The following is a 15,023-nucleotide window of genomic DNA, read 5'->3' on the forward strand; positions in this document are numbered from 1 at the left end:
GATGATCAGAGCAGGTTCTAAATCCCTCCCTGACAAGATAGATCAGAAGTAATGAGAGCCAATGAGAGCTCCTCCTGCTGTTACTTCATGTTCTTTAATCCGCCGCTCATCCAAATAGCATGGCAACACACACACACACACACACACACTGTACACATCACTGCATGTCATCTGCCCTCTGTCTCATCTCAATCCCAATCTAGTAATGGGGAGACGCAAACACACACAAAACGATGCAACCCAAAAACTCACTCACATTCATGCAATGCAAAGGACAAACACGCATACACACACAACACACCCACCCACACACACACACACACACAACACACCCACGCACACACACACACACACACACACCTGCACACGGTCACTGTGTCTGTCTGAAGTACAAATGACTCATTGGAAGAGCGGAGGTCGTGAAGGTGAAACAGAGTTGTTCCACATTCAGACACTGCCACAATGAACAGGAAGACAAGAGCAGTGCTGACAGGAGGCAGAATCCAACTCATCTCCTGCTCCCAGCGCTCTGCCCTCCCTCATCCTGTCTCCCTCCCTCCATATCCCTTCCTCTTCCTGTCTCTCTTTCTCTTTTCATCCCTCTCTCCCCTTCCTCCCTCTCTTCTCCTCCCTTCCTCCCCCTCCTCTCTCGTTGTGAGACTGGAGGGACCCCCCTTCATTCAGGAAAGGGGGATGGGGATTCCGATTGGAACAGCCAGCCAGGCTGGCAGTGTAGATGTAGAGGAGGGAGGGAGGGAGGGCGAGAGAGGCAGGGGCAGAAAGGAACCGAAGAAGAGGGAGAGAGAGAGGGAGGGGGAGAGAGGGCATAGGAGGGAAGGAGAGGGGTAGAGAGAGGGAGGGGGAGAGAGGCAGGAGGAGAAAGGAAGAGAAGGAGAGGGAGGGAGAGAGGGATAGGGAGAGAGGAAGAGAAGGAGAGGGAGGGAGAGAGGGAGGGGGAGAAAGGGAGAGAAGGAAAGGGATAGAGAGAGGGAGGGGGAGCATGGGAGAGAAGAAGAGGGAGGGAGAGAGGGGGAGAAAGGGATAAGAGAGGGAGAGGGAGGAGTTCTAGATGGGGGATTCTCCTTGAGCAGGAATACAGAAAACATTCGACCAATGGCATGGAGACTCTCAGGGTTTCCAAGGATACCCCTCCACTCCCCTCCCCTGTTCTCCCTCCCCTCTACCCTCTCTCCTTTCTCTCCTCCGCCTGTGTCTGAATGTCAAACCGCTAATAAACAGGACTGGTTGCGTGTGTGTTATGGTGCACCAATTCTAAATGACTGTCACACAATAACACACAAACAGACACATGATACAGACACACACGGTATTCTAGCATTCACTCATGTTCTTCAGTCACAGCACATCTGGTCTGGTTCATGTTTACCATAAAACAATGATCTGTAAAAAAGAATTGTGTGAATGTGGGTGTGCTTGTGTGAGTGTGTGTGTGTGTGTGTGTGTGTGTGTGTGTGTGTGTGTGAGTGTGTGTGTGTGTGTGTGTGGAGTGCAGGCGGTAGCACGAGTCAGTGGCTCAGAGATGTGGCACACTTGGTTCATTAATCAGGCTGGACGGCCCAGCGGGTTGGAGGGTTGCAGTCCCACACACACACACACACACACACACACAGGCACACACACACACACACACACACACAGGCACACACACTCACGCACACACTAAGAGCAGGCAGGCTGGCCACAGGAGAGCTCTAATGCATGCAAATGTAAACCTGTTCTGAGGGCAGGTTGATCCAAGGACAGAGTGTGTCTGTCTGTCTTCCCTCTCTCTCTCTCTCTCTCTCTCTCTCTCTCTCTCTCTCTCTCTCTCTCTCTCTCTCTCTGTGGAGGCAGACATTCAGTCTGCTGCTCCTTTCTGAGCTACTGTGGAGGCTGGCTCCTCTCTGCTCTGCTGCTACACAGCCACACAGACAGTGGCGGAACTAGAGTTTTATACATGGGGTGGCCAAGGCTACTTTAGGGGGTCCATAGTCCAGAGTCTTGGGTCACTGTTTTCATTCATATATACAGTATAATCTAGCTCTATAAGTGCTGGAACATCCAAGTATTTTTAGGAAAAAAAGTTCAAGCAAGGATTTATAATAGCATTTATGTGTTACAGAAATAACACAGTGCATAGTTTATTTACAAAACAAAGTGAATTTACACACTCTAAAAAACACTGCAATTTGACTTGACAGGTAGCAGAAATCAAGCAGAAATGGACTGCCCAACAACATTACAAATTTACAGTGTAATATTTATGTTCATATATATTATGTTAACTAATAGCAAAGAAAAGTTTTGGAATTAGCCTAAACAAGACAAAATCAAATCTGTGTGATAAGAAACCCTTTTGGATGTATAATTTTAGAATGTCAGTGTACAAGCTAGTACACAGTGGAGGTATTATTTATTATACCTACTAACACAGATGTAAACACAATGTTACTGTTAGGCTGAATTGGGAACCGATTTCTCGTCTATCTGATTACCGTAGTTTTCGGAAAATAAGCTGCATCGTGTATTTGGAAAATCGGATTGTGTTTGTAAATCGGAGTATATAGCATTGGAATACAAGACGCACTTAGAAAGCAAACAACGTTACCGTTGAGCCTGACCAATGCTCACGATCGATTATTTGCCATCTAAGTAGACAACATTCCCAATCAGGGTGAACACTCAAATTCTCTAAAGACCATAGCATTACACATTTCAAAACAGAACGAACACAACACTCCAAACAATCCTTATTTAACAAAGCTAATGGCTTTAACTTAGTAGCTTTTCAGCTTGCTGCAAGGGATTCTGGGTACCAAGCGATCTTACAGCATTGTGTAACACACTACGGTTGTGAATAGTATGTCCAGAATAAAGCCAAGTCAATAATTTGTTGGCAGAATCCATTGTTATCCATTGTCAGCCACACAGAGACAGCTACACAGAGACAGACACACAGAGCCAGCCACACAGAGACAGACACAGAGACAGACACACAGAGCCAGCCACAGAAACAGCTACACAAAGACATACACAGAGACTGCTACACAGAGACAGCTACACAGAGACAGCCACACAGAGACAGCCACAGAGAGACAGACACAGAGACAGCTGCACAGAGACAGAAACACAGAGACAGTCACACAGAGACAGCCACACAGAGACAGCCACACAGAGACAGCTACACAGAGACAGCTACACAGAGACAGCCACACAGAGACAGCCACAGAGAGACAGACACAGAGACAGCTGCACAGAGACAGAAACACAGAGACAGTCACACAGAGACAGCCACACAGAGACAGCCACACAGAGACAGCCACACAGAGACAGACACACAGAGACAGACACACAAAGACAGACAAGAGACAGCTACACAGAGACAGCCACACAGAGACAGCCACAGAGAGACAGACACAGAGACAGCCGCACAGAGACAGACACACAGACAGCTACACAGAGACGGTCACACAGAGACAGCCACACAGAGACAGACACAGAGACAGCCACACAGAGACAGCTACACAGAGACAGCTACACAGAGACAGCTACACAGAGACAGACAAGAACAACAACATCGGAACAACAATGCCCTCAGGGGACATTCAGACTGCAGGCTGTAGACGTGTTGGTCTCCCAGGCAGACGAAGACGGCCCTGCAGCTCCCAGCTCCAGCAGGGCTCCTGAAAGCGGACAGTTCTTGGGAGACTTTGGGCCTGGCGTGGAGGCTGTGAGGTGTCCAGGTTGTCATTGATCATGAGAGACATCAGAGACACACAGCCACACAGCCAGGTGCTGCCATCAGTCTGTCACCTCTCACTGGGAAACATCTGTCTGCACAGCTAATGGGCCATGAACGAGGGAGTCACTCTCTTTCTCTCTCCCTCCACTACAGGATAGGAGGGATGGGTGCAGGGAGGGAGGGATGGAGAGAGAAAGGGATGATTGGAGGGAAAAAAGGAAGAGGGGATGAATGGATGTATGGAGAGAGTAAGGGCATGAATAAGGGAAGGATGGAGAGGGTAATGAGGAGATGGAGGGAGGGGGTAGTGAGGAGATGGAGGGATGGGGTAGTGATGGAGATGGAGGGAAGGGGTAGTGATGGAGGGGGTCGTGAGGGATTGTTCTCCTCGTTCAGAGAACTCCCCTGTGCATTCAGCATTTCAAGGTTGTGTCCTGTTAATGCTGTACAGTATAGCAGCCATACAGCACCAGGTGAGCAGAGTGAGGGAGTGTGTGTGGGTGTGGGTATGTGGGTGCCCTCCAGTCATCACAAACTCCAGTGGGTATTGGTGAGCATGCTTCATGTTTGGACCCGCAGCCAGAACCGGCATTGACTCTTGTCTCAGTGCCCTAGTGTTCCTCTTCCAGGTCAGGGGTCATCCGCCTGCAGGCTGAATGCACCGCTTTCCTCTTTACATTAGATAACCCTGGCACTTACTGCGTAGAGGACTAAAACATGTTTACAAAAAGCATCAATAGGAGAGCAGGTATGTTTGTGAGGTGTGTGTGTGTGTGTGTGTGTGTGTGTGTGTGTGTGAAAAGAGTATGTGTGTTTGTGTGTGTGTGCGTGCGTGCTTGTGATGTGTGTGTTGTGTGTGGTCGAGTGGGTGTGTGCGGGCAGTTGGAGGGAGATTTTGTCCAGCAGTACTATCCTCCATAATACTGCCTCATGGTTAAATAACGTCATTCCTTTAAATACATATAACTTAATTCAAACCTGCTTTCACGAGCCGATTCAAACAAGTTTTCTCTCGAAAATTGTCATCATTGTAAAACTTTTCTTCACAATCACCACCAACTAGTCTGTTCTCTCTCCTACTTTAATTTAGTGTTATTTTTTTGAGGTTGAGAAAAATACAAAGATTGGCCAGGGGGAATTAAGGGTTTGCTAAATTACATCTACAATCAATGGGACTGGGTGTGAGTGTGTGTAAGGTTTGTGTACAGACTCGTGTTTTTATAGATTGAACCAGAACAAAAGACAATGCCTTGTCCCAGTGGCTGCTTTCTCATCCTATTAATTCTTTGCATTCTAAAGATATCCTCCAGGCAGGGAGGCTGAAGTCACACAAATCAAGACCCAAGAAAAGGAAAAAGAATTAAAGGAATAGGAGGAAATAATAGTTTTCTCATGGTTCTGTGGCTTTTAGATTAAAATCTGAAGTAACCTCTCACTTTACATCTCTCCTTCCGTGATCTCCTTTGGATTAAGTTATTAAAACACCAGAGAGCCCGTGTCTTCTTTGTGTCCTCGGGTGACACGGCACCATTAAACACACACACACCCGCACACACACCCGCACACACACACGGGCACACACACGGGCACTCCTGACAGCTGTTCGACCTCAGATGGCATGACCAATGGGAGCTGAGTATACAAGCAGGCGAGTTACATAACCCTTTGCCCCTGGACCAGAGGATGAGTGTGCATTAGCTCTGCTGCTCCACACAAACCTCGACTCCTTCAAAGAAAGACTGAAGGGTCCTGAGCTGACCTGAGCCAGAGGGGGCTGAACATACACACACACACACACACACACACACACACTCTTGCTGGTTGCGTGTGTGGCGATCCTCCAGCCTGCTCCCTCCTCCAGAAGTCGTCAGGTGGAAGAGCGAGGACTGCGTGGTTCATTATTTGTGTGGTCATTTGCAGTGGGAGGCATAATGACATTCTGAAAGAGACAGCCAAAGTGGAATTTCAGCCAAAGGAAATGTGTGGCATTTTTATTCATACTGACATGCCCCCCCGCCCCCCCCCCCCATACACACTCACACACACACACACAGACAGTCGGACAGACATGCATCCGAGTTTAAAAACAAGGCAAGGAAAGATGAAACCCTGTCTGCCACGACATCGAAACAACAGAACAGGCGCTGATGAATCAGCCGATCCCCCCCCCATCCGACGTCCTTTCATGGAGCACCGCACAGGCTCTCAGAGCTTCACTTCAAACACGCAGAGCCACACCAGGCCACAAGGCACACCCTCTCTGCTTCAGCCTGGAGAGCGTGCAGCAGGCAGACTCAGCGAGGCTCTGTTCGTTACAACCCCAGTGTTTACCAGGGATCAGACAGGGGGAGAAAGTAGCAGCCTAACTGCGTGCTGATGGGCCTCTGAGAAACTTGAGTCACGCCAAGCTCGCTGAGTCACCCCTACGTTTGTCCTCTCCCCCCTTCACATCTCCCTCTCCACCTCCTCTCATCCTCTTCTCTCCTCGTCATCTTGTTCACAACAGCTAATCAGAACCGCTCTCGGGCTGGCCCATTCACAAACCGTCAGTGGCCAATTCAAGCACCTGAAGGTTGTCACAGCGGAGAAACAGAGGAAATACAAATGAGCAAAGCCACGGAGGACAGGCTTGGGAGCGTCTTGGGTCTTTTAGGTCACCGTCTGGACTCAGGAAATGAGGACGCGAGAAATTGTCACGTTGTTGAGGGAAACCGATTTTGATCGGTGCGCTGAGGCATGCCTTGAGGCGTCTTTGGGGCGGTTTCATGTCGTATCGTGTTCGAGTCTCCAAATCACACATATGTCATGAATCCAGTTGCCATTCATTCTTGTGCACAACAAACAGCTCAGTCTCTGCCCAAAGAGACTCCAAAGACTACACTGAATGAACCGGCGGGAGGAAGGAAAACTGGTCTTATTGGATGTACTGACGGTATGAGCGTTCGGGTCCTGAATGGACAAGAAGCTTTAGCATGTCTAATATCGAGGTAGAGAGGTTACCGTGGGAACAAGGCAATGCCGATAATAACTGCATGGAACGCTCGGAATACGAACAGAAATACACTGACGGTTTGATGCACAGATTGGTTTTGTAAATGACGTGAATGCAAAACTGTGATGTTGACTTCAGGTGATTTTCCATTGTGTGACAAGTTCCTCACAGTGTATTCTGTCTCTCTCTGATCCCCAGTCCCAACACAACCACCCAGAGTCCGGTGTCCCCCTTGACCCTTGCGAGTCATGCTGAACACATCTAAGTCCTCACAGCCTTTCCAAGGCACGATCAGCAGGGACAACAAACCCCTCAGACTGTTCTATAATGAGGACAAAGCCGTATTTTCTCTTTTCTCCAAACGGACTCCTTTAGAGGTTATATTGATTATTGTATTTTTGCCTCTATTGCTGTGGTATTTTTTGTGGCCATTCTTGTTGTTGTTTAACTTCCTCCTGTCCCTGTTAGTCCGTGCCACTGGGCTGGGTGGATGGCTAGCTTGCTTCCTGAATTCAATAACAGTATCAAGAACTTTACCTCTGGGTTTATACTAGGTGACAGAAGTAAACTGAAAAGATTATAGTGTTTTACGAGCACAGTAAGATATGCCACAAGCTTAATTTCCCCAGAATAAGTCATCTTCTATTTCCATCCATCTATGCATCTGTCCATCCATCCATTCAGGCTTCTATCCATCCCTCCATCTGCCCATCCATACGTCTATCCATTCAAACATACATCCATCCATCCATCGATACCCCACAGTGTCCCTGCCCTGTGCAGTCTCCTAGCAGGACACTGCAGGGAAAGGGGAGGTGCAAGCTCAGAACCCGCTCTCTGCAGTCTGGGTCTCTCCTCCTCTGGCTCTCTCCTCCTCTGGCTCTCTCCTCCTCTGGCTCTCTCCTCCTCTGGCTCTCTCCTCCTCTGGCTCTCTCCTCCTCTGGGTCTCTCCTCCTCTGGGTCTCTCCTCCTCTGGCTCTCTCCTCCTCTGGCTCTCTCCTCCTCTGGCTCTCTCCTCCTCTGGCTCTCTCCTCCTCTGGCTCTCTCCTCCTCTGGCTCTCTCCTCCTCTGGCTCTCTCCTCCTCTGGCCTGCGCTGACGGCTCGCTATCTGGAGATGCTCTGCTACATCTTTATAAGGAACTGAAACTGACGGCCTGGCACTGTCCTCGCTTCGCTGCCAGACACACACACACACACACACAAACAAACACACATAGGGTACACACAAACATATGCACGCATGCAAGCAAATACACAAGCACACACACATGATTGCAGACGAACACAAGAGCATTAGCCATTTTGTACATGCAAACATGCAATCTCCGCCTCTGTCATAACATGGATATGATGCATTAAGCAATGGCGTGTGTTCAGCGTGTGTGTGTGCATGCGTGTGTTTGTGAGCCGGCAGACCGGCCTGTTTAAATAGGTCACTCACAAGCCTGTTTACTGAGACGCTGGACATGATGCATGATGAGAATGTCTTCCAGGAAGGAATCTCATTGGAGTCTCATTGAGTCAGAACGACGACTGAGGCCCAGTTACCACGGAGACGAAAGGACCCACCTGGGCTGAACTGCAGCAGAAGTAAGTGACCGTATACAACAAACGTCAGGATTCCTTAGTCTTGGTCGAACTATAAAAAGCTCCTCAGAGTTCCTCAACCCAAATGGATTCAAGTATCTCCTCTAAACCTTGTTCTACAAGTGTGTTTGTTTCTCGTTTTGCATATTCAGAATTGTTACTGCTGATGTTCTCTGACGCCGTCCAGCTGAGGACCTCGGTTGAGGGCGCCCGGCGTGTGCCTGTTTGATAATAGTCTTAATCACATCCAGTGAACTTTACATGGGCGGCAGAAACGGCAAGGGAGCCGCAGCGAGAGAGACAACTTAAACTGGATCACCATGGCAACAGAAATACCAGAGACACGTTGGCCTTTCCCCAGCCTTCAACGGACCAGTTTAAACAGAGGACATCTGAAATGCCAGTTATTGTTTGTACGATTACAGCTTTTGCTCAGGTTGTTGAGATCTTCCTAAAGATGATGGTTGATGCGGGCGTAATCCTGATAACAAACGGTGGAGGAGGACTAAATAGAGTATGTCCATCGGAGCACAAAGCACCACATCAATTTTCAAGAGAAATTCAATCATACAGAGATAATGAAAATAGTTCCAGACTTCAGACAGTAGGATAGACCAACATGCTGAATGAGCGCAGCCACAACAGATAAAGAAAGAGGGGTTCCATAGACCTTTACTTTGAGTCGGAAAGGCCTACCAACTGTGCGAAACGAGGTAGATCTTGGACGAGTGTTATTTGGTTTGAGATCAAAGGTGAGGGAGGGAAAGGGTGGGGCAGTTAGAGGGAAAAGAAAGAGAGAGGGAAAGAGGAAGATAGAGTTAAAAAAAATGTCGGTAGCCTGGGAGAGGAGAGAGAGAATCTCTAACAAGCAGCAGCAAAGGCTCATGTAAAAGCAATCGCGTCTATCTCCTTTTTTCACATTCCTTTTCATTTCCATGAACTACTGTTCCAAGAATCAGATAAATACGCGGCGAGTGTTGGAATAACGGGGATTATCCTGATTCAGAGTGACTCTGACGCTGTGGAAGATCCAGCTGAGGCGGAAAACCATGCCTACTGTCCCAACGACTCCTGCATCATTCCCATGGAGACAGAGTCAGATGTTAATTATGAACACAGCTACGTTCACCATCACGCGCAACCCTGCCCTTTAAAACTCTGACAGGCAGCGTGATGAGAGATCATTCTCGTCCCACTCACTCTCCGCCAGGCAACAGACAAACGGGACTGAGTCACACAGATCTGAAAGGCACAATTAGGCAAGATGCCACATTAGTACAGTATGATCGACGTGGGATCTGATCCTCATGTCAACCACTAGATTAACCGTTGCACAACCCGACAAGACCCCAGCACGAGTCAACATGTGTCTAACTGGGAGATAACATGGCTGATTACACTTGAGAATAATCCAATAAAAATGATCTCATCAGTAGAACTAGCAGTGTTTTGTTTCACCTGAATGCATCAACAGGGGTGCTATGGCCCCTCTAGAGAAACTAGGTTCTGACCGTTGTCATTTGGGTTTCGTTCAATCTCTGGGGAGCCAGTGTCATTTATCTTTGTTAGATGGTGAGCCAATACAGACCAAGACCCAAGGAGAAAGAGGAGGACAAAGTGGTCTGGGCTGCAAACCGCTGATCATAAATCGCCTCCACAATCTAACACCCCACCGACTGGAGCCACCGCCACTGGCAGAAACGGTGTGGCCCGCCGCGAGAGAGAGAACGCAAACATGGCCCGTAGTTTTGGGTGAAATGGTTTGATAACGTAATCAAACTACGCCAGGATGAATTGATTAGCCTTTAAGTGTTATCCAACTGTGACTGTGTGCTGCTCTGGGTGATTGTGTAGCACCCTCTGAGGGCCGTCACCAGACACAGTGTGAATAGATCATTACCCCCCATGTGTCAGAGATACTCACTGATCTGGGATGGCTTTCACTGCATCCCACGTCCCTGCTTGATTCACTGGGTCTCTCATTAACGCACGCACGCACACACGCACACACACACACACACACACACACATACATATAGACACACACACAGACACGCCACCACCCGGAGCCAAGCTGCTATGCTCCTCACGATCAGCTGCCCTCTCTCTCCAAGGCAGGCGTTGATGATTCAAGCCTGTTAAGTATTTAACACGTAAAATCCACAAAATCCACACGATAATTCATTTGTCATGTCGTGATGCTAGGATCCATTATGGAACATCAAGGCCCACTACAAAAGCAGCAATCACTTTTAAGGGTCTCTCTCTCTCATTATTTCCAAGAAACCAATTTCAGTGTATAATTAATCTTTGGGAAATATGTTTTTGTGCTAGTTAGTGAAGGTGGATGACTTTTTACCTGTGATTGTAGAAAGTGGCCTTTGTTTTTCCCAAGAGAAAGCAGTTTCTCTTTTCTGGAAGGGCTGAGAATAACATTGAGTTAATCTACTTATTCTTGACAAGATCCATAACAAATGTTAGAATGCATCTGAAAATGATGGGTCCATATTGTACCTGCATACACACAAACACATGCACACAGCAACCCTCTCTCCCTCAAACACATGCCTCTCTCCCTAAAACACATGCACACAACTACACACACACACAGCTACCCTCTCTCCCTCAAACACATGCCTCTCTCCCTAAAACACATGCACACAACTACACACACACACAGCTACCCTCTCTCCCTAAAAAACATGCACACAACTACGCACACACACAGCATCCCTCTCTCCCTCAAACACATGCACACAACTACACACACACACAGCTACCCTCTCTCCCTCAAACACATGCACACAACTACACACACACACAGCATCCCTCTCTCCCTCAAACACATGCACACAACTACACACACACACAGCAACCCTCTCTCCCTCAAACACATGCACACAACTACACACACACACAGCTACCCTCTCTCCCTCAAACACATGCACACAACTACACACACACACAGCAACCCTCTCTCCCTCAAACACATGCACACAACTACACACACACACAGCTACCCTCTCTCCCTCAAACACATGCACACAACTACACACACACACAGCAACCCTCTCTCCCTCAAACACATGCACACAACTACACACACACACAGCAACCCTCTCTCCCTCAAACACATGCACACAACTACACACACACACAGCAACCCTCTCTCCCTCAAACACATGCACACAACTACACACACACACAGCAACCCTCTCTCATACACAGCCACAGTTTTTCCACCTGCCACTCAGATCTCAAGCCCACCAGGCAGCTCATCATCTGGGCTAGACAAGGTTCCGCAGAGAACCTTCAGAGAGCTTTCAACACCAACACACACACACACACACATTCACACATGCATACACACACACACACACACACACACACACACACAGGGCAGTCATTCCACTCCTCATCGGGGGTGGTAATTGATCAGGTCCAGGATGAGGGCATATAGAAATGAGGGTGTTTGTCTAAAGGGTCGGGACAGTTCCATTACTCTGCCTGGGCAGCACACACTGCATCCTAATGCACTGCTCCACACCGGGCCACCAGACCTATAAGGGCTATTAATCCTGGGCCTGCATAAGACTGGGGTGGTTTACCTAGAAGATGAGGGTGTAAGGGAGAAGAGGGAGGGAGAGAAGAGATAGTAAGGCCTGTGTGTGTGTGTGTGTGTGTGTGTGTGTGTGTGTGTGTGTGTGTGGAGGTGAGCTTGGGTCAGATACTAGCACGGCTGTCTTACAAGGTCAATATTGTAGTTGGGCTAGTCCGTCCTAATTAAATTACACTGTAGCCTACCCTGCACTGCATGGCACACTAACAAAGATGTGCCGACCCCATACTCTCCAAACACACACACACACACACAATTATCTCTCTCTCTCTCTCTCTCTCTCTCTCTCTCTCTCTCTCTCTCTCTCTCTCTCTCTCTCGCAGACACACACACTTACTCTCTCTCTTGCAAACACACACAATCTCTCTCTCTCTCTGTGTATACTGTACCTGTTGTTAGTTTGATCCACCCTCCGGTCTAATGTCAACAATTATTATAATTCAGTCTGACATTGTCAACGATAACAACCAGGGTGATTTCAGGTAATGTGGGACACTTTTTGGTAGAGGCTCCAGTAGACTTACAAAATAACTGTTAACTTGCCCCAGTGGTGTTTCTGTCAATCGTTTTAGGGCTTAGGAACATTTTCATGTTGGAATTAAATGGGAATACACAATATTTTAGAAGCTACACACTTTCAATGACCCCTCATGAACATGACCCCCTCTCTCACTCAGGCTGCATTTTCAGGTAACATGGGACAGCTTGTTTTTTCTTCTTCTAACAAAGCATTATTTTACACATTGTTGTGTGTGTTTCAATCAGTGGTTAACCCCCTTCAATATGCTGCAATAGTTCTCCTTGTAACTTAATTTAAATTCCTTTGCCAGCCTTATCATTGAGATTGAGAAATATAATGTAAAATGACGCTGAACTTTCGATGCTTTTTTTTCTGTAAAGACCTCTTGTCAAGCCAGATCACGCCTACTCTGACGATGTCAGACAAATAAAAACCACTGCATAGTGACTAGAAGTGTTGTATTTACAAGTCAAGATCAGCTCTGGTGATTGGATGTCGGTTTTGCACATATTAAATCATCAAAATGCAATAAACTGTCCCACTTTACCTGATGTCCCACATTACCTGAACTCACCCTATTGCAACATGTGTGCAAGAACATCATGTACTTTTAATGGAGGTTTCCCACGGTTGTGGTTTAGTAACTCCATTCTGCAGTGAACAACTGAAATATTAATTAACAAGTTGTTGTGGTCTGCAAACAAATCAATTATACGTTTAAACAATTTCAAGCACACATTAGGCTACACCTGTTAAGACACAGTGTCTTGTACATATGCAGTAAATTATCTTGTAAATTTGCAGTCCGTTCGCAAATGACTTCACCGTTTAATATTTCCGTGGAGGCCGGGCCGGTCATTTATATTCAATCTACTAGTGTCTCTACGGTCACATTAGTAGCCTATGAGGAATCAATCTGCTTCATGTAGTAGGCTACTCTTCTGACTGTGCTAATACCGTGTCAGGGGTGCAATTGTAGCCCAAATCCAGGCTACAATTAAACGCAGGGGCAAGCTGTGACATACAATTGAATAAACTGCCCAAATCATTGTGTGTTGTATTTAATCGTGGTATTACAGAGTTCAAATTGGAGGAATTTTCATGTAACGTTATCATTGGTCAAGACAATCAGGAAATGAACTAATGTCATATGACCACGACGCACGCGCCACGCTTCCACCGAGTGAACAGGAGTTAACATGGCATTTGTGTGCGATGATCGGACCGGTACTTTAATTCTGTACTTTCTGTATCTTTTTTTCATTCCCGTCGCCGAGGCATTTGATGGAGGAGATGCTGTTGCGTTGCTCTTGGGAGTGACTATATCAATTGTGGGGTTCTGCGCGTGCATTGGATGGTACGCACGCAGGAGAAACGGACCGTTCTGATATAAACAAATCCTCACGAGGGCTTTGTGGCATCCTGCCTGGCCCGCATTTGGAACTATGTCCTTTCACCTATCCTTCACGATTTTGGATCATCATTTCGTGTCGAATAACTCCTAACAGAGTGACAAAATGACTGACAAGAAACGTGCCTTATCGGATAACGTAAGATACGTTGACCATATAGGGTCTCACTGTGGCGTCGAACACAACCAGGAAGTTTGGAAAAAGGAACTATGCAATAACACACTGAACCGCTCTACGGAACCAAGCGAAAAACCCTGTCACGAACAGTATTGGCTTACGCAATTGTGAGCTTAAAAATGTAGGCTTATTACCCCACCTAATTGTAGCACTTACATGACCATAGCAAACGTGTGTCACTGGATGATTATCTTCTAAATGTGTGTTAACTTGTCTAACTGAATGTTTGGCAATATAGCCCATTACTGCAGAAGCACAATGGAACTGAAATATTCTATTTTCCATCCTTCAGGCCTAATTAGGCCTAACATATAGGCGAATGCTTTCTATGAATAATAAATTATAGCTTTGATGTTCATTACATGTGTACTGAGTTGTCTACGTTCTTACATAAGCTTTATATAAGACAATGTCACTGGCTCAAAAGCATGGCTGGAATAATTAGTTTGCACTCACCACGGATGGTGATGTTGATCTACAGGTGGCTTGACCATCATATCACTCGAAAGAAGGGGTGGGATCTTGAGAATTGTTTTCCTTTGTCGTGAAATAATCAAACCTACACGTGCTCTAAGCATGATACATCTGCCATCATCAACGCCACAGACACCTTAGCCTCCACCTGGCCATGACGACTGTATGGTAGCCTATTGGTTGTCCCTCACTCATTAAACAAATGTCAAACGACATAGATTTGAATATGGCTCTGTTTAAAGTGATGTGGCTGCCTTTTGGCCAGGTGCATTGCTCTGCCAGCACACTTTAATATTATATTGCACATACTACTAGATGCAGTCTGCATCCATGTTCAGCAGTCATGGATTCGTATTGCACGTGCAATGCGTATTTGTGCTTGTCATAAACGGTGTCCAAAGAAAGTGCTTTCTCAATCATGCCAATCATGTAAGGCCACACCCAGATGTTAACTTGACCTCAGCCAAACCCGGCCCTTCTGTGACCGTCAACAAAATAA

General features: G+C 47.0%; 1 protein-coding gene and 1 long non-coding RNA gene across 2 annotated transcripts; one reads left to right on the forward strand and one right to left on the reverse strand.

The window, feature by feature from the left end:
- Window positions 1-5,548: 5,548 nt before the first annotated feature.
- On the reverse strand, window positions 5,549-10,420 carry LOC146276375 (uncharacterized). The gene is made up of 3 exons (XR_014762416.1): window positions 10,247-10,420; window positions 8,177-8,314; window positions 5,549-5,681 (listed from the first exon to the last, which is right to left on the reverse strand). It is a non-coding gene; the product is annotated as an uncharacterized LOC146276375 (long non-coding RNA).
- A 3,196-nt stretch (window positions 10,421-13,616) lies between these two features.
- On the forward strand, window positions 13,617-14,411 carry LOC146276376 (small integral membrane protein 30). The gene has a single exon (XM_084701754.1). The coding sequence runs from the start codon at window positions 13,661-13,663 to the stop codon at window positions 13,847-13,849; it is 189 nt and encodes a 62-aa protein (XP_084557880.1). The 5' UTR covers window positions 13,617-13,660; the 3' UTR covers window positions 13,850-14,411.
- Window positions 14,412-15,023: the final 612 nt, after the last annotated feature.

This window comes from Hypomesus nipponensis, chromosome 7, assembly GCF_054491055.1.
Source record: "Hypomesus nipponensis isolate SF chromosome 7, ASM5449105v1, whole genome shotgun sequence".
NCBI lineage: Eukaryota > Metazoa > Chordata > Actinopteri > Osmeriformes > Osmeridae > Hypomesus > Hypomesus nipponensis.